This window comes from Ostrea edulis, chromosome 10, assembly GCF_947568905.1.
Source record: "Ostrea edulis chromosome 10, xbOstEdul1.1, whole genome shotgun sequence".
Classification (NCBI taxonomy): Eukaryota; Metazoa; Mollusca; class Bivalvia; order Ostreida; family Ostreidae; genus Ostrea; species Ostrea edulis.
Genome location: NC_079173.1, coordinates 15,243,036 through 15,263,784, shown reverse-complemented (window position 1 = coordinate 15,263,784; position 20,749 = coordinate 15,243,036). Strand labels below are relative to the sequence as shown.

The following is a 20,749-nucleotide window of genomic DNA, read 5'->3' as shown; positions in this document are numbered from 1 at the left end:
TTTGAGTCGTTATGTTTTGGGGTGAATTATCCGAAGTAAACTCTATTTCGGTCCAACTCATAGGTTGTGAGGACATGTTAGATTGTTTGTAGGCATCGATCAAACTGTGAGTTTGGTTTTTGTTAATTTTCTCTTTTGCCGTAAAATTTCCCTCCCTATCTGTTCCAAAGACGGGTAATGTTTGCGGCTTTGGTTGACGAAGAATAAACTGGTCTTGAAGAAGTTGGCCATTTCGCTTTTTCGGTTTCTTATTCTTCCGCTTCCGGTTTTCAGAGATAGGAAGTCCTTCCGGACTAATTCTCTTACCGTCATTTGCATTAAGTTCCAAACTATTCAATCTATCGTCATTTCTGAACGAGGTATGAGGACGTAACCACGCATCATCCTTGTCCAGGTTGCCATAGTAATTGATATGAAATACAGGCCGTGGTAGAAACATGATGATATATAGATTTGGATGAGCTGTTAATTAATTAACCTGCGAATAAATTTTTACAATCAAAATTAAAATCAGATTCGAAAGAGTATGTCTGCACAACAGTTAATGAATTATTTCTCGATTATATATGCATTAAAATATTGGTTGAACATTGTCTAAGCGATAAAAAGAAGGATTTTTTCAAATATTACCGAGCACAGGTCGCTATAATTGATGTAAATTTTCTGATACACATGTATGTGTGACTTGTTCGAATTCTTAAAACCTTTATCAAGTTGGTGTGTGTATTAGATAGAAAAATCGATCCAATAACAGAAATGGCCGGGTTGCTTTAAAATATGTTATATACATGTACATGTAGGAGTTGGTTACACAAAGTAGGTTCCATGTTTTAAAAATGACAACGTTCAATTACATGTAAATTGTTTTTGAAAAATATCTGATCACTTTCAAGAGGTAGCATGTGCATCTTCAATATATCCATAACAACTGTGCAAAGTTTGAGGAAGGTCAAGTAAGGGGTGTGAGAGTAGTCGATAACACAAAATAGATACCGTCTATTCAAGAAATGCTTTAAAAATTTAAATTTTTCGAAAAATGTCTTTCAATGTATCCATAACAACTATACAAAGTTTGAAGAACGTCAAGTTAGAGGTGTGAGAGCACAAAGTAGGTACCCTATTACAGGGACACCCGCCCGTCGTTCACCATTCTATAAGCCGTTTGCACGTTGTGCAACCCGACCAAAAATTAAAATATTCAATTCCAATGGACAATTTATCAATTTTTGGTGCTCCTAAAAAGTAAATATAGAACTTATCAGATCAGATAGAGCTGTTGGATATTGTCAAGCCAAATTATGGACTTACGGTTTTTGAACAGATTTAAGTTACCGAAATTTTTTACAGGTTCCAGCAAATTTGTATGCGTTCAGAAGTCACATGTAAAATACCCATCTGGACATAACCGGTCTCCGTACATGCTGATTAATCACGCTTGATTCTATGATAAATAGCTTCTCGTGAACATATTATCGTTTAAAATCTGAAATTACGAAATTGGAGATGTAATTTTAAGGAAATATATTTACCTTTGATTTTCACCTGTAAACATGTAGGTAGTACTGCGGCCAGAGCGATCGACAATTATGTTGTTTCTGTAATTAATTAACAATTACCCCCGGTCACGGATCATTCATTAAGTGTTCCTCAGTCTGGACGTGCATGTCATGTTTACTACATGCACGACAATAAAAATACCAATAAATGATTAAAGATAAAAATCATTTATGTAAGTCTAGAACTACTGCCCTTGATTAACAATGTTTATAGGTTGCTAGGACATACTATGTTGAATTCTTCTATATTCCTTTCTACTTGGTCTGATTTAATTATTACACGTATGTTTACACATGTACATATGTAAGGGCATATGTACTCATGTATGGACATCATGGGCCTTACTAGGGGGAAGTGGAGAACAATCTTCGAGGCATGGAGTCTGGCGGCAGTCTTTAGGCACCCAGTGGGTACAGGGCGAAGCCAATGTGGGGGTGCAGGGGGTGAAACCCTGGACGCTTTAGTATTTTGATGACGAAATCTAGAGTAAAAGTAATATATATGTAATATTAGTATAAATTACAGTGTATGTTCTAAACTCACATGGAGTAATATACTACATTTAGTATTCTACATGTATGTACATTTACTTTTGATTCGTAATGAAGTACTATTTTTAGTCTCTTAACAGTTTCTGTTATGGTATTCAACATTCAATAAAACAGGCTATTTCTACGAAAATTGTTGAAAATGGAGGGGTGCTATTTTTTAGTACAATAATTGTATGTTCATTAAACTTAATTTTTTTTTCAAGGTTGTTTAACAAAAAGAATTTTAACAAGAGGTCCATGGGTCGAGTTGATCACCTGAGACACCTTGATTTTTAAAAGGTAATTCTCATGAATTTATATTTACCCAATATTGTGGCACCCCAAAGGGTAATGACATAAATAGTGTGAAACATAAGGTTTTGCCATAAGGAATCTATTTACAAAATATCACGGCTCTACCTTAAGCAGTTCAGAAGATGTTACTTAGGCTGACTTCTCTTAAATGTATGTCAATTTCCAAAGTCAAGGTTATATGGTCAAAAACTTTAGTGCCAAAAGAAAGTTCTTGTCACAAGAAATGTATACGGGAAATATGAGAGATGCAGAGGCGGATCCAGCGATTTGGAAAAGAGGGGGCGGGGTTTAAGAGAGATTATGGTCCAGAAGCTGCACTAGACATAAGATAAATACATCGTGTATCATTCAGTGCTAGGTAATAAGAAATTTGTAATATTTAACGTGTAGATGTAAGAATAGCTGCCTAAAAATTAGCATTGCATATAATATTAAATACTACATAAATGTCCCAAAGAGAAGGGAGGGGGCTGGATCCGTCAATGCAGATGTATCACTCACATCAAGGTTTTGACATTTGGGTTGAACTCCAAGGTCGCAAGGTCAAACACCATGGCATGAAATAAAATTTCTTGCCACAAAGAATCTACAATGTATATACAATATGCGAAAGCACCAGGAGATATTGCCTGGGTTAGTTTTTCTTATGTCAAACTCAAAGGTCAAGGTAACAAAGTCAAAAGAAAGGTTTGTACGTGTAAAATATGAAAGCCCTAGCATTAACTGTTCAAAGGAATGATCAAGGTTCAAATTTCAGACAGAAAGGCCAAAAACAATATCTCTCCCGATTTTAGTCACGATGACATAAAAACACTCGAATCCACATTACTTAGAAACGTTTACATTTTCATATTGTGTAGTTTGACCCTGCTAATCTTGAAAACAATTGTTTTAATTGATTGCCTGTATATTCCTATATCAAACTTTAATCTCCTATTATTTGAACAAACTTAAATCTGCACTATCTGGGGGTGCTTGCATATTAAAGGGAAAGGCAACCCTAACCACATTGTTGCTTTTCTGAACAAAGTATTACTTACTGATATCGTAAATGGCAGTCTTTGACAACAAAAATCCTTGCTTAACGATTAAATCAATATTTATCTATCACATATTTTAAATTACCCGCTTTAGTTACATTAAAGAAATTATTACAAACAAAAACTAATGATATAAAAATATCTCAAAATAAATGTATACTACTAAAGGAATAAAGTTAGAATACTATATTATAATGTTATGACCTTATTAAAGATATTCAAATTCTTTGGATTACGTCAAGGAAAGTCCACACTAAACATGGGATTTTTAGCATCTATCAATAATCAATCGTAATTGTGGTACAAAGATGGAGACCAGGTTGCAATCTGTTCTAGGCTAAAGTATTTACATGTAAAATTAATCTTACTGGCATGTTCGTAGAGACTTGTACTCCCACGCTTAAAAGTGAAACACACACGTTGAACACAGTTTTCCAATCTGAATATTTATACGATTTGTGTGAAAACACATCTAGCATTCGTGTTTCACTGAGGAGGTGATTGTTTAACATCTCTCTCTCTCTCTCTCTCTCTCTCTCTCTCTCTCTCTCTCAAATGGGTGGAGTTGTTCTTCCCCTCCCATGTAGATCCGTCAATTGAGCACATGCCTGCTAAATATACCTCCATCAATTTATACGACGTTCATCGAAAGTATTTTGGAAGGAGACGAAATAGCTTCGCTTAATAATGTAAACCTTATGCAGACAGAAAAAAGGAGAAACAGAAAAGAGGAGGGCTTCACTAACGGTGGAAAAGTGATGAAGTCTTTGGTTAGTCTGCGGAAAGTGTAGGGGTTAGATAGCCCCTCCTGGTTTCAATACCTACAGCATTTTACAACTAAAAGGTTGAGAGTTTCACATCGTTTATTGTCTTATTTTGACGCGGCCATGGCACGAGCGGTGCTAGAACTCACGACCTCCCGGTTACAAACCGAACGCTCTACCACGGAGCCACCGCGACTGGTCAATATAATGTTATCTGCAATTATTTTCGTAGCTATCTATCTATCTATCTATCTATCTATCTATATATATATATATATATATATATATATATAAAACAGAATTCGTTGTGTCTAAATTACTTCTAAATTTCTATCAGCCCCCCCTCCCTTTTTTATCATGAAAATCGTATACATTTATTAGGTCTATCGTGAAGATTGTTTTTATCATGAAGGTTGTCTATCGTGTTTTCCGTTCAACAGGTTTAACGTGAAAATCGTTCATCCTATCGGTTCGTGTGTATAGTAAAGAGTAAAGGTTGAAGTCAGTCAATGCTCTTACAATATTTAAATTTCTCAGTTACGACTGAGTAAATAATAAATGTTTTCTAAACACCGCATTGTTTAATACAAAATACAGCGATTAGAGGGGGAGGGGGTTGGGGTTGTACTAATTAGCGATTATCATCAAGGTTGTTTATCGTGTTTTGCGTTTATCAGGTCTACCGTGAAAATCGTTTATTCTATCGTATCGTCCATCCTACACTATTATGTATCCTGTCATGTGTGTATCGTGTTCTAACGTTTCTCCTGTCCAGAATAATGTTGCGGGTAGTGTACCTATTCCTCTTGGGATCCCGTGGGGATCCGGGTTAGAATAGATCCTCAGTACCCCTTGCTTGTCGTAAGAGGCGACTAAATGGGGTGGTCCTTCGGATGAGACCGCAAAAACCGAGGTCCCATGTCACAGAAGGTGTGACACGAAAAAGATCCCTGCCTGCTCAAAGGCCATAAGCGCCGAACATAGGCCTACATTTTGCAGCCCTTCACCGGTATTGGTCACGTCTCCATATGAGTGAAATCTTCTCGAGAATAAACAATATTCAGTCAATCAATATTCGTCTTGGGTTTGATGCAACCATGACACAAACGGGACTCAAACTCACGACATCCCGGTTCCGAAGCGAACGCTCTGCCCCTGAGGTACTGTCCAGATATTCCAGTATTTATCGTACGGAAACAGCATGGGGATAGTAGAAAAAGGAATTACACCGGAATTCATCACTCCTAGTGGAATATATGATTGAGAACAGGAGAGTTCTGAACGGAGCATAATGCACATAGTCGTCCAAAGTGGTAAACCAATTATTTGGCTTGGATTTCTCGAAGAAATCTCAAACTTAAGTTTGAACTTCCTTTTATTTGAGCAGTTAAAATTTGAGTAAAATCTCAAACTGAAGTTTCGACTTAAATTTTTCTCTCGAGAAATCCAGGCCATATATTCAACAAGAGGAATCTTCAAATGAAGAGATAGAAATCATATTTGTTCATCTAGAGGTTAATGTTGGCATTATTTCAGACATAACCGTAGGGACATCGCGACAGGAGGAACAGAAAGTAGAGAAACAGAAAGTAGAGAACTTGGATGATGAGACAGAGTCTGAAGTTTTACCCAGGCAACAACAGTTGATGGGGCAAATGGAATCAAAGGAATGATGTTAAACATCAATTCTGTCATATGATGTTTAAAAAAAACATGTAATAGAATATGATGCAATTGTTTTATTTACGTTTAAAAATACTGGGTCACTCCTTTATAAAAGAGAGAGAGAGAGAGAGAGAGAGAGAGAGAGAGAGAAGGCTTCTTAACAGTTTTTCAACAATCTTTGATAACGTCGACATTAGTTTTGAAGCCTGCAAAAACAAATATTAGAAAATACGATGTCAAATATACCTGATATCGAAACTTACTACTAATCATCGATTGAACAATCGAGGTATTATGAACCGTTGCGTACCCTTAACCGCGAGCTATCGGAATTTTAATCCGTAAGTAAACATGTGCGCCATCTATTTCACACGAGCTACAAGGGTTTTCTGTGGTAGCACCGATCGTTACTGATCCCCGGGAGGGAATAATTGACTATCAATGTCGACACTGTTGATTAAGGACGATTATCTAACTATCTACAGAAAAAATCCAAAGCGATTCAAAACATCGCTGCTACTGTGTAAGTAGCTTAGTTTATTTATACCATGGCACGACAACTGTAAATTTCTCTCTCTCTCTCTCTCTCTCTCTCTCTCTCTCTCTCTCTGTGTGTGTGTGTGTGTGTGTGTGTTTTCCTTTATATTGTACAAGATGGCTTTGATATCATTCGTTGGCAGCAGAGTTGTTCCAGTTGACGTTATCAATTTAACATCATAAATACAAAGGTATTCCGGAAGCGTAGTAATTAACGCTTTCGAAATTAAAGTAAAAAACACACACCAAAATTAGCTTTCTCTTCTAATCGCTGCGACCCGAGTTGGATCCCCCTGATCGGTCGTGGTTGTGTGTGAGAGGGTTTGGTGGTCGCCCGCCCGGACATATGGAGTTTCCTCCTACAAAATGACCTAGCGCCAACATGTGCAAGTAGGTAAATATCTCACTAGTGTATAACTAATGTTCCTTGTGATGTCTGACTTTTAAAATAAAGATTATTATTGTTATAATTTATTATTATAAAATGCCTGAAGTGCAATGGCATATGGTGAATTATCAAGACGTCGGAAGTATGAGAAAAGTCCAATATAATGAAACGACGGTCCAGACGTTCAGAAAAATAGATCCCTTCTCTAAGCAAATACCTTTGAAACATGATTTAGAATAATCCGGGTAAAACAATGAGCTAAGTGAATTTTAGTTAAAACCTCATGTAAAATTATCAATACAGCCTGCCTATGTTCATTACGCAAATAAAAGTCAGATTAAAATATTCAATAATACCACTTCCTCGTCATTGATTTGGGAAAAAAATTACTTTCAAAGGACTGTATTAAGTGTTTTCCCCTCGGGTAGTTGTCAGATTTCGCTGACGGTGCCATTTAAATGTTCTGCATACTGAGTTTCCGAATACCCCATAAGATATCGATATTGAACTAAAATGTAAACCCGATTTTTCAATTAACGCTATTGAAGCGCCCTTGAGACTCCGGGTATTTAAATAACCCGTAAATGAAATATAAATTGATGAAATAAGAATCGCACTGGTTTAGCAATTCGTTAAATCGCGCATGACAGATCTACTTTGAAAGAACACGAATTACTTAGCAACTGTGTACTTCCGTTAATGGTGGGAATGAAAGCCCGAGGGGTTTTTAATCCAAATGGATAAATTTACTCAGGAATTGTTCGACATTTGCTGAGAAAGGACACACGTGTATATCTATATATTAGCAGGTAGGTGTTAGTCGTGTTTATTTACGTTTCCCCTTTAGATCTTTTAGTCAACAAACTTTGACTTCCGAATATATAACTTCTCTATAGGCACGATTTAAACAAATGATATAATCTCTTTATCTAGAGTTAGAAAGTTTCTGGTGTATAAGAATTCAATATGCGTGTTTTATATGCATTGCATACATGTATATATTCTAGATTGCTTTCATAAATTGTATTGAATTTTTGAAATGTAAATTTTCACAAAATTAGTCTTTTTCTTAAATTTCAAGGTACATGTACATGTAGGTATTTTTGGAGATTAGAGGAATTCATCTGTCACTAACGGGCTCATGCTTTTATGCATGGTCACGATTATATAATGCTTTTAAGGTCGGGGTTATATTTTTGAAGGGGTCGGTAGATAATGGGGCGATAAAGTATATCACCCTCTTTCTTCTCTACATGTAGTAAAATTTAAAATACTAGCAATTGTGTATGTGTGGTATGCACAGTGCTGTAATTAAAGACACTGGAATATACTGATCAAAATAGTTACGCACAGTACAATTTGATATTCATTTTAAGATATGAAAAATATTTATTAAACGCTGGTACCTTCACACTCACGGATTTTTTTTTTACGGATCCTTACGTATTCCACAAATCCGTAAAAGTACACGGATTGTTACAATTTAGACACTTTAAAGAGCTATTTAAGAACGTTTTAAGAGTATTTACGTAAACAGGTCGTGATACTCAAAGTATCACAACGACTAATGATACATGTAATTACAGTCATTAACAGTTCAATGTCATGCAAGTTTAGTTTTTAACCCCCCCCCCCCCCCCCACACACACACACACACACACACGCACCAATGATTGTCTGACAACGCATTCCCATGGACGCAATTAAGTCTCTAAAATATTGTTTAGGGATGTTCTTCCACTCTAACCGTAGAGCTTAGGCCAGTTGAGGCAGAGTCTAAGGCTGCGGTTGTCTTTGGCGAATACACCTATCCAGTTCGTCCCATGCATGTTCGATAGGATTCACATCTGGTGATTTGGATGGCCAGGGAAGAAACTGGATATTGTGTCTTTGCAGAACATTACGTGCTAGACAAGTAGTATGTGGTCTGACGTTGTCATGTTGGAATAATGCTCCGGGATGCTGCAATATTGGAACCACGTGTGGTTGTATGACTTTATCAATATACATTGAGCCGTCAGAGTACATGTACCTGTACGTACCCCCTTTAAACCGATCAGCCCCCTGGGTGCAATTTTGCGCAAAACGTTCATTTTGGCGCCTATACACTTCGAGTCTTCCATCAAGATTCATCGCTGAACCAAATTCTCCGCCAGCGTTGCCGCAGCCATACTGTACGAGTCTGAGACCATTGAAGTCTGTTCCAGCGATGTTACAGAGTCAGAACAATGCCACGAACAGGTCTGCATAGTCTAGTCTCAGCATCCTGTAATCGATTGCGAATAGTCTGATATGATATTCTGTGATTTCCAGGAATGGAAGATGCTGCAGATGACGCTATTTTGAATCGTTAATGAATATGACACTATCGGATGACGCGATCCTGTGCTGTTGACGTAACGCGTGGTGTACTGCTCATTGACAACCATTTGTTCAGACATGCTGTTGATGTCTGCACCAAAGGCGAGATGGTTCTTTGTGCAACATTGAAATCTCTTGCAACTGAACATTATGACACACCTGCTTCCAGTAGTCCAACCACGTTGTTTGTTGCGTTGAACATTATTCAGAAGCGACATTTCTAAAACAAAACGGTTACATATAAAGACAAAGCAATCAACATTCGAGTACCCGTGTATTTAATAGACTATTGGTGCCTGATTCACGTACATTAGTAACTTACAATAATCTAGAGTTACAGAGACCGTTTTCAGGATTTTATGGGGAAAAAACATACGTTTTATTGTCCTCAAATTCTATAGAATATCTATCCAGTAAATGATAGCGTTAGATGTAACAAAGAGTAATCATGCGATTCACTTTATACCAAATAGTGTATGAAATACTTATTTCAAAGATTCAGCAAAATATTTGCACTATGCAGTTTTGTTTCCATCAGCATATTTTCACTTAAGTTGGTTACCTTTGGAACTTCATTACATATCTTTTTTCTCAGAGTTTTCTCTCCGTCAAACATTCTAATATATTGTTTCATTTAACAGATCGGGCTTCTCGTCAAAATGAGCGACATTGACATGATGTCACGTAGCGATGGACGGATGGCCAGTGCCGCTAGCTCTTTCACCTATGTTCCATTTGGATTCACATCTAAAACACAATATGACGCAAACGAGTCCCTCATCCAGATTCGGAGTGAGAATTATTCGAAGGTCGAGCCCGAAAAAGACAACGACATTTGGAAACGCCCTCCTCCAGATTTTCGTCCACAAATTTTCGCGCCAAAACCTCCCAAACGAAATTCCAGAGAATCCATGAAACCCGAGAACTTTGGAACATACCCGGGTACAAACAAACCGGTGAAGAGACCCGAAAGAACTGTGATACCACATATGCTGCGACCGAAGAAACCAGACGAGGGGCGAATGATACTACGCTATCACATAGATCGCCCGTTCACAGCGAAGAAGAAATTCGTCACGGAAGGAATGTATAAGGCTGGGGAATTTGTAAACCCTAAACCTCATGATTTCCGAGGTGTAAGTGCAGTCTTGAGGATCAGATTTGTATTTATGCATAGTGTATATTATGAGAAAAGCCCACTCCGGGCGAATTACATGTATCAATGTCACCTTCATCATCGGGATTTTTATTTTCAAGTTACTAATTCCGTAGTCATACATGCAAGGTGAAGATAACGAACAGTGATCTATCTCATAACTCCTATAAGCAATACAAAATAGATAGTTGGGCAAGCACGGACCCCTGGACACACCAGAGGTGGGATCAGGTGCCTAGGAGGAGTAAGCATCCCCTGTTGACCGGTCACACCCACAAATTATAGAAAGTCAGATGACACACTGCAAGATTTCGAACGATGTTTTAGAATGAAGGTATTATAATTGAAAGTCGTGGTTCTTTCGGATAATACATGTACCATTAAATCAAGATTTCAATTGCAAAAGGCGTTGGTGCGATGATAACCCCATACATTAACCCGGGCCACATCAGAGGTCTAGACGCTTTATTTACACCTGTACATTGTGTATATGACGTAAAATTCATGGACTGGCTTACATTGTATTACTTTTCAAACTAATTGACGGCTCTTAATGAACATTGTATTTTATAATTCATGCTTACATTTAGTAGACCATTCCCCATTTATCTGATCAATACTACCCACATGATTCCTAGTCTTAACCGCTCTTCTTATTTGCGAGTAGGAACAGGAAACCTGTAATGATATATCTCTGCTGAACTCCGGTTTTGATCTGAAACCTTTCTGATATTTCTCTCTCTTCAATCACGGCACACTCAAACCCATTGTACAACTCTCTAATCATCTTGACCATCTTCTCTGGCACCCCATACGATTCTAATATTTCCCAAAGGTTCTTCTGGTGCATGAAGTAAATAAAACCGCTTTTCCATTTCATTCGTGTGCTTATTTGATGATATTCCTCAGGATGAATATCGGATGAAATGATTCTCTTGCCTGTCTAAATCCTACTTGTTCCTTCCTTTCTGTTTTTGCAACCCCCGTTCTCATTCTGTCTGCCATTCTTCACTCAAACACCTTACTCATAAACCATAGCAGTGTCACTCCTCTCCAGCTGTTACCGTCTCTCCTTTCTTCAACATATTCACAATTAGCCCTTGAACTCTTGCCATATAATGTTGAACAGGTCTGTGAGCCTCTTATTTGTCTCGCTTTCATATCTACATTTAGCAGGTCTCCACTGTGTCTTTTTCATGTGCCTTACCCTTCTTCACCTTTGCAGTGCTGCTACATTGTATCACCTCAAATTGACTAACCTTTCCGCAGTGTCTTTCTCCCACTTCTATCATCTCCACCTCTTCTTCTGCTACTGAGTGCTCTGGGTTTGAGCACTCTCCTCAAATGTTCTACCTATCTAGCCATCCTCTCTGACTTTTCTGTCCTCAGTATGCCGTCTGTATCCTTCTCTCCTGACTGTTTCTTCATCCCTTCTGTCAGTACCCTGGTTAAGTCGTGCAACCCCTTCATCCTTCCGTTCTCCGCTGTTTTTTCTGCTTACTCTGTTAAATCTGCAGTCCACTTTCTCTTGTTGTTTCCCACACTCCTATTCACCCCTATCCGTATCTCTGTACTGCCTCAGCCCCTTTCACTTTTTTTCTGATCTCGTCTCAGCTGGCTTCACTTTCACTACTCTTCGTACTTTTACTTTCTTCTAAGTATCCGCTCCTCTCCATGGCTGGCTCTTCTTTCTGGTCTAACAAATCGCCTTCTCTACTGCATTTAAATCATTTTTCCCACAACTTCACTTAACTCTTCTACCCGTTCGAGCCCCATCAGTGCTTGTATCCTGTTCTTGACCTCCATTCTGTACCTTTTCCTGATATTCAGTCTCTCTAGTTTCTGAAGGTCATACCCCTCCCTTGCTTTGTTCCTCTGTGTTACTTTCTTCAGCTTTATTATCATTTTATCTTCAGTAAACTGTGGTCACTGCTTACATCTTGTGACCAACACTGATTGTCTTGTCTGACCTGATATCAGTACGTGATATATCTGGTTCTCTGTTCTATCAGTTGATCTCCATGTTGTCATGTGGACCTCTTTGTGCGGGAATATAGTTCCTGTGGTTACCATCCCATGTGTGCTTATGAACTCACACAGCCTCTCGCCATTGTCATTCATCTCTCCTACTCTATACCTTCTTATGACGCTCATTGGTAGACGTTCACGTCGTAACTGGTAGGTTGTGAGTACGAGCATCGCTCGTGCCATGGTTGCGTCAAACTAAAGACGCAAATATACATTGCAGTGATTGTTCCTTCGCCAAACGCTCGGCATTTCAAAGTGAGAATCATGGGTCTTTCAGATATGACCTTATTAACAGAGGTCCTGTGTCGCAGCAGGCGTTGGCTCGTTAAAGAACCTTGGATAGTATGGCCCTGAGCGCTAAGCATAGTTCTAATTTTGTGACACTTCCCCTACAACCGATGGGGACTCAATATGAATGATTAATTCTCACCGGGTCGTAAAACAAACATCCTTCCCGTGATGCGCTGACCTTAGCACTGAAGTCGTCTCTCGTAACTCCTATTTGTCTCCTTCCCCCGTCTCTTTCGTTGTCGCATATACCTGTACTACTGTATGCCGAATAGAACCTTGCACTGATCATCCTACTAGTCATTGACTCCCACTCCATAACATTTTCTGCACGTCCTGTGACAATAAGCACCACCCCTTTATTGTACTGTCTAACAGTCTTCTTCTGCACACACTATTGTCTTTCCTGTTGCCAGCCTAGTTATTCCAATTCCAGTCCACCTACTATCATCTATCTTGATGATATTTATTCTGTATATATTCATCTCACTTGCCACATGTGCTACTACCCCTGCAGCATACATTGTCCGTACATCCCTTTTTCCCCATCTCGTGCAGCTTTTGCGAGCTACCATTGATCTTCTCGAAGGCTTTAGCCCAACATCGTTATGCTGCCTTCTCCACCCCCATTTTCCTCGATCCCGACGGTAGTTATCCCAGTCTGATTTGAATTTCTTGTGTAGCTTTCCTTCCATGAATGGGGTGGTAACCCAGACCCAAATTCCAATCTGGAGGACAAAGGGCTTTCTTTGGAGATCTCCTTCCCTTCGACGACCACATTCCTACGCACATGACCGTTTCCCTTCCCTTATGTATGAGTATTTTGGAACTGTTCTGTCTCGTTGTGTAATATCAAGTATAAATCAATGGATTTTTTTCTTTATGTCACACGATTTTATAATATGTCCAATATTTGTACTAATCATAAGTGGTTTTTATTATGGTGTATATTTTGTAAGTGTTTGGCGCCAGTTTCGCATTGAACGACACTTGTCCATGAACTCTATAGAAAACCCTCATATATGTGTGCACTAATGTCAACTCAAAAACGGTTACTCAGTTAAGCAAGCAATGGTTTACCAATTTATCAACCATTGATTTTTAAATCAATCTTTCTTTACTTCTCCCGAGGGGCTCCGGGTTAGAATAGGTCCTCAGTACCCCTTGCTTGTCGTAAGAGGCGATTAAATGGGGCGGTCCTTCGGATGAGACCGCAAAAATCGAGGCCCCGTGTCACAGCAGGTGTGGCCGTAAGCGCCGAGCATAGACCTAACTTTTGCAGCCCTTCACCGGCAATGGTGACGTATCCATATGAGTGAAATATTCTCAAAAGGGACGTTAAACACTATTCAATCAATCAATCTTTACTTCTCGCGAAATCTTGCTATAATAGATCATTCAAGTTAAAAAAAATCAAGATTTGCCAAACAGTCTGAACTTTTTACCCATATACATATAAGTTTAGATGTCATCATAGTAAAATTTAATGATATCAATCCGAATTTATTTCCAGTATCCACCAATCAAAAAGCTTGGTCTAGACGAGTTTGTTATGGACTATGATAAGGACCCGTATAACATCTACTTCCACACAGGCAGACTGAATATCAGTAAGTTACTCATAGTCACCAGCATGTATATTTATTCCCGTCTGATGATGTTGATCAATAGATACAAATTATAATGCAAAAAAAAAAAATCAAAATTGTAATCATAAGAAATTACAATTACTTTCAATTGTAATAGTGTTTTGGGAATATGTGGGGGTTATATTTGCACGTACTACATCGATTAAATGACCTAGGATAACCTGGTTGTCCTAGATTTCACTGACTATTCACTATAATTTTGCACTATGTTCCACAGTTCATGGAGTACCTTTGGAGAAAGCTACTGATCGAGACATTCGCGGCAGACAGATGGCACCACCTAAGACCCCGGATAAGAAGTACGATGCTGATTGGATACTACCTAAGGGACATTGGCCAACAAAGCCAGGCGAGCTAAATGTGAGTCTGTGTAATTACAAGTTATTGTATAAATGTACATTTCATTGCTAGCGCTTTCGCCTTAAATCCCTCTTCAGACAGTTATAACACCTGGTTCTTCACTTATTTCAGAGACATCGATTACGTCATCGTCCCGCCCATTCAGCGTTTATGGACCGTGTGGACCGCACCTTACAACTTCGGTGGGCAAAAGAGAAAATGGACAAGGAGATTCAAAATACCACCAGCTGATGACGACTTACTACAGTAAAGGTTTCCCTGAGGGGTAGTGGTTGCAGCAGATGTTGTATCCGCGATCCGTGTTTCTACTGAATCCAATGTTTCTAACACCACGTGTACGACTTTTATAACCTCTCAGAAACTTCATGTTGGATTGGACGACAGAAGAAGTTCTATCATGACGTATTTTGTGTTTTTAACTTAAAAAAAACGAATTGTTTTTTTTTCTCTCCCCATGTGTGACATCCGAAGCCGAGTGAAGTTGTTTATGTATTTAACAGTATAACGTAAAAAAAAAATATGGTGAATTCTTTCCTTCATTAAGTGCAGTGTGCAAATAGAAAGATCGGTGACCATATTTGTTTTCATATCACAAATGGCTGTAGACATTGAATTGGAGGATGTGAATGGGTAGAACCACTGATATCAGATGGAATCTAGTACAACGTGACTACATTTCAGAATACTGTAAAGCGTAGTGTGTGTCCACGTGGTGTATGTTCACATGGTGTGTGTCCACGTGGTGTATGTCCACGTGATGTACATGTATGTCGACGCTTCCTTATGCTGTGATATTTTCAGAGCTTCGCTGTGATACTATGTTTTATTTCTTACACAGAAAATCCTCAAATATTAATTTATCTGCCTGTGTACATGTATACTTATGTTGTCCTTATGTCATTTCATTTAAACAAAAAGCAGTATTCGTGATGGAAGTATTGCATGATTTGCTCAACAACAAGTTTGAATAAATTCGTTGATATTTTTTATTTATTTCACACTATTCTCGAACCTCAACATCTACAGAATAAATTGCCCTATTCTGGTCACGTGAATTCTACAATGTATACTGTGTGTGTTCTGGTATTTGAGACTTGTGCAAGTAAAGCTTTTTTTAATATTTCTACTGCTTTCAGCCTGGCTATATTTTCACAGTTTACATTATGCTGACATTGAACATGCATTTTTATGCTCCCATGATCGTGGGCATATAGTCTGAATGCTTGGAGATAGGGCCTTCATATTTCAGATGTGTATTCTTTATTACACGACTTGAACTGAAACTAATTTTGACCTTTGTTTTTTACCTACATTTGAAAAACTTTTAACCTAGTCCACCATCAACTTTGTTACCATACGGGGGCATCAGTGTTTAGTAAATGCATCTTGCTTAAATTTTTATCGAATGAAGGGAATGGAAGGAGGTTGATTTAAGATAGCCATTATTTCTTATGGAGATGATTTTTCGGGAATGTTGGAATGGGATTTTAGTTCAATTACTTAGCATCAATTCCTATTATCTGCAGAGGCAGATCTAGAGGGTGGGGGTTATGGGTGTTACAACCCAATCGTCTCTAGATTGAACATCTTTAACAAATAAGGTTTTGGCCATCTTTCTCCTCCCATTTGGACAAGATGCAAACGTGGGTCGCAACACCTCTCACGTTTGAAATTTTCTGGACCTCCCTCTCAATATGTCAAGCATACGATATAAACAAACCTTACGATATTTAAATGACATTACTGTATTTTCAAAATTACGTATACATATATAATAACTCTCTCTCTCCTCTCTCTCTGCCTACCTACATGTATCTATCTACATGCAGGTATTTAAGAACAAAACAAAATATAAATTAAATTAATAGATTTGCTAACTCTCAGATTATCTCCCTAACACCATACGCTTTCCGCCGATGATCACAGAAGAGGGGAAGTACAGGCTCTGTGCTGTATTCCAAGGTAGACGGTAAAAGTTGTCAGGAGTTATCACGCATTGAGTGAGTTTGTTATGTGTCAGATAGCGTAGCAGAAGTTAATAGCAAAGGTAATTAAACAATTAATAAGATATATTTACAATTATTGAAAGAAAATTATAATAAAGTACCAATGTACGATAGGTGAACAATAATTAAGTCCGTGACGAGCTGAATCTATACACAAAAATTAATCACAAATCAGCTGTAATGTCCAACGAAATCCTGCTCGAGCCGGTAAGTGAGAACGTTTCCCAATTCACTTGCGGAAGGTGGGTGGTCTCTTCCCAGGTATATTATATCTGGGTTCTCTCTTCCACCAATAAAAAACTGGGCGCCACCAGATAACTGAAAATTTGTTTTGAGTGTGGCGGAAAACATCAATCAGTCAATCCAACGAAACAAAATCCTAGTTCCCAGTAATATAATCCCTCATATCTCTCAAGTACATCTGTACCACTGCAGCAAAATACGAGCATAGCGTAGATTAAAGTTTCTTCGCCTCCCTTCCGGAGGTAGAGAGGGGTCACAATAGGAGATCAAAGTTTTACATGCGGATACTAGATTAAGTATATAGGAAAAATCCTTAAGAATCTTCCTCTCAAGTACAACAGGACCATGATTAGGCCTGATAGGTAAGTTTCCCTTGGTAGTGTAGATTCAAGTTTGTTAAAATTGTGGTCCCTGGAAGTAGGGTGGGTCCACAATTGGAAGTCAAAGTTTTACATGGGAATATATAGGGAAATATTATTTTCTCTATAGGATCAAGTTTAACCTCGCTTAGCTATTTTCTGCGTAGACTTCAGAGTCCATGCAATTATACAAATGCCAGTAACCTATGCACATATCGTACAATTTATTGCGCGATTTCCGCACGGACATTTCGCGGATGAAATGCGCTGATCGTACAGCAAACGCACCGTGTTGTTAGGCCATCTGGGAAACAACAGTACCGCAAACGGTACATCATGCGCCCGTCGGGCAGTGATGGCAAACTTTCAGTGCAATATATGTATCCATAATGAGCCCAGGAAACTATATGACCTACTTTTAGCCCTAAAGTAGGCCAAGATGCACCAATTAAGCTGAAATGCAAACCAATATTTGTATTGCTCTGAGAGGATGTCCATAACGAAAACAAGTCCGGAAAACTGTTTGACCTATTTTTAGTCCTTAAGTAGGTCAAGGTGCATGCATTTATCCAGCTGAAATGCAACCTGAACTCGTATTCATCCAAGAGGAAGCTTGTAATTGAATTTCAGGACAATATCTGTATCCGTAACGAAAAAAGTCCGGAAAACTGTTTGACCTAGTTTTGGCCTTAAAGTAGGTTACGGTGCACCAATTCATCTGAAATGCAAACTCACTCTTACGCGTTTTGAAGGGAAAATTTAACGCTGTACATGTATCCGTTACTAAAATAATGACCTTGGAAGAACACAAGGACGGATGCACGGACAGCGCCATAACATTAAACGTCCCCGTCTAACAACGGGCATGTAAAGATTAATCGTAAGGGGATTGTAGGCTATCGCAAGGATTTCTTAATAAGATTTTCAAGAGAGACTTGTAAAGAACGCGAGAGATATTATATACGTGCAGGGTGTGCGAACAATTTCCGCACAACCATCGTACGGGTTTTACCCGACCTCTTACGAGAGCTTGTGAAGTGCTAAAATTGGCACCATATCTGTATATAATATAAACTTAAACACGTTATTGGTAGTCTCGCCTTATATCGCACGGAAAATCGTACAGAAATAAATCGCACTACCACCGTAGCAATTTGTTATTCTGTACGTGTTTTCCTGCATACTTGCTATTGCCTGTGTGTATATCATTACTTATACGTTGTATTACCTTTATATGTGTTGTTTCCTTTACGCATGTTACATGTACATCCATTACCTTTCATATGTAGGACTGGACGCGGTAGCTCAGTGGTAGAGCATTCGCTTCTTAACCAGGATGTCGCGAGTTCGAGCCCCGTTGGTGCAATTGGCGCATCAAAGCTAAAGCCCCTTTCATACATTCATGGATCAGGAGCTGGTCGACGCCGAATGCAAAATTCTAGTCATCCAGGGTAATCCGGCGTCTTTGTGTACTGTTACGTCATAATGCCGGTTGTCAATACGGTCTTTAGCCCCTTTCAGCCAGACGACACCGGATGCAAAATTCTAGTCATCCAGGTGATCCGGCGTTTTTGGTTTCTGTGACGTCATGACGCCGATGTCAACACGATCTTATCACGATACAGACGCGGAAAACGCTAGTTTCCCTACGGATAAGCACGTTAACTACCCGTACATTGTATGTCTCCAGAAGAAATTTCGGTCGGTGCTGGTGTGATCACAGAGCGTACGGGTGGTCACGGTTCCTCCCGGTCCTTCCACGGTTGTTTCACGGAGATACGCGGATGTACACGAATTATCACGGTCTCTCCCCTGTGTTCATCGTGACTCTTCGTGTAGTTACCGGGAACAATCCGTGTACAAACCGTAGACATCCGTGTTCTTCAGTTTCGTGCACGGGTGACCCCGGACGTTACACGAATACTTTGGTGGCTACACGGACCTCTCGGTTGATACATGTACACGGAGGCACACAAAGCCTACACGATCCCCACAGATCAATACAGGAGATTTCCTTCCAGGACGATCCGGGGGGAAATTTAAACATTTTAATTTTTCCCCAGGATTGGCTTCACCAAGCCAGATGGTCCTAGACGATGCCGGATGCATATACGATTTGTACACGGTGATGACGGATTGTAAACGGAGATCCTGTCTCACTGCAGATATGTCACTTAAAGAACTCTCACTGCTACGGCCCTGAGGGTTAAGCATAGGTCTAAATTTGCAGTACCGTGACGTCTCAATCTCAGAGAAAAATTCTCGACGGGACGTGTCATCACCAATGTATGACTGGTGTTATTACCTGCAATGTTAAATGTGTGTTATTGTAGTTGTTAAACTCGAGAATTCTCTACTCATATGGACGTATGTATGTTATTACTTGTATTTATTTTGTTACTAGTCCTGTGTATGCTTCAATATATCAATATATATATATATATATATATATATATATATATATATATATATATATATATATATATATATATATATATATATCTGTTATTACCTATTTGTATTTTTACATATATATGTCGTATTGTACTTGTATACTTGTATATGTGTTATCGCCTGTACATGCGGTAATATGTTGACAGACCTACCGTTAGAACGACTGCAGCCACATAATATGAGCGGATCCAAGAATTTTCCCTTTGGAAGTGGCCCGGGACAAAGAAATTTTCGTGATAGTACGTCAATATTCATTGCTAATTATATTGACTAATTCTCTGATCCACTAAAGCTCAATGTCTGGACTGGTCTACATGTATATGAACGGGAGGATATTGAACTTTTCCCATGGTGCCGTCATCTAATTCATTGAATATATCATAAACATAAATATTTCTAGTTCATTCTTATTTAGATAAATCTTATTTTATTTGAATCTGCTTCTGTACATATATGATTGTTTTCAAACCCCCGAGTTACTGATTCCATGGAGAACTACTGTATTTTTCAAAGCTTGCATTCCGCATTCATCCCGCAACGGCGATAATTGGATGACTAGTCGATACAGCTATGATGTACAAGTCTAGACTTCCAAGAGAGTATAAATGGACAGCCAATGAACCCCAACAGTCGACGGTGACCACCAAATTAAAACTTTGGAGAGAAAAGGCATCTGGAGGAAACAATATATGTAGACCATGGGTCCGTCCACTTTCTGTGATTGATCACTGAAGTACTATTTGTATCTTCTCCTTTTTCATCACTTTTGCCATTGACCATCAAACTGTTATTACTTTACGAATCAAAAATGTTAATTTGAATAATGAAATAACTTCACGGGGAATTAATTATCACGTGGTTATCACGCGACACCACAGCTACAGGACTGATGGATGTCTGTAAGAGTTGTTTTCGTAGAATTCTGTAGAAATTCAGTTTATCCTTCAGCAGAATTTACTTTTATTAAAAAAAAACATCAACAACAAAATATATGTCATTTTAATTCAAGATTTTCCAATGCAAAACTTTATTCCACATCTCTTTTGTAA

The 20,749-nt window shown here is 38.7% G+C and overlaps 1 protein-coding gene across 2 annotated transcripts; it reads left to right on the top strand.

Annotated features, from left to right (window-relative positions):
- Positions 1-6,191: 6,191 nt before the first annotated feature.
- LOC125666899 (uncharacterized) lies at positions 6,192-15,627 on the top strand. 2 transcript variants are annotated; one of them, XM_056152084.1, is made up of 5 exons: positions 6,192-6,394; positions 9,799-10,293; positions 14,143-14,239; positions 14,496-14,638; positions 14,750-15,627. In XM_056152084.1, exons 2-5 carry the CDS (start codon positions 9,817-9,819, stop codon positions 14,867-14,869), a joined length of 837 nt encoding a protein of 278 aa, XP_056008059.1. In that variant the 5' UTR covers positions 6,192-6,394; positions 9,799-9,816; the 3' UTR covers positions 14,870-15,627. The 2 variants fall into 2 exon arrangements, with proteins under 2 accessions (XP_056008059.1, XP_048756187.2); XM_048900230.2 differs by lacking the exon at positions 6,192-6,394 and adding an exon at positions 7,461-7,605.
- The last annotated feature ends 5,122 nt before the right edge of the window (positions 15,628-20,749 follow it).

Bases quoted from the DNA above. Each gene is read 5' to 3' on its own strand.
- LOC125666899 (XM_056152084.1), top strand. From the start codon at position 9,817: ATGAGCGACATTGACATGATGTCACGTAGCGATGGACGGATGGCCAGT. The intron at 10,294-14,142 runs GTAAGTGCAGTC...ATTTATTTCCAG, and splicing joins AACCTCATGATTTCCGAGGT to TATCCACCAATCAAAAAGCT. The intron at 14,639-14,749 runs GTGAGTCTGTGT...CACTTATTTCAG, and splicing joins CAAAGCCAGGCGAGCTAAAT to AGACATCGATTACGTCATCG.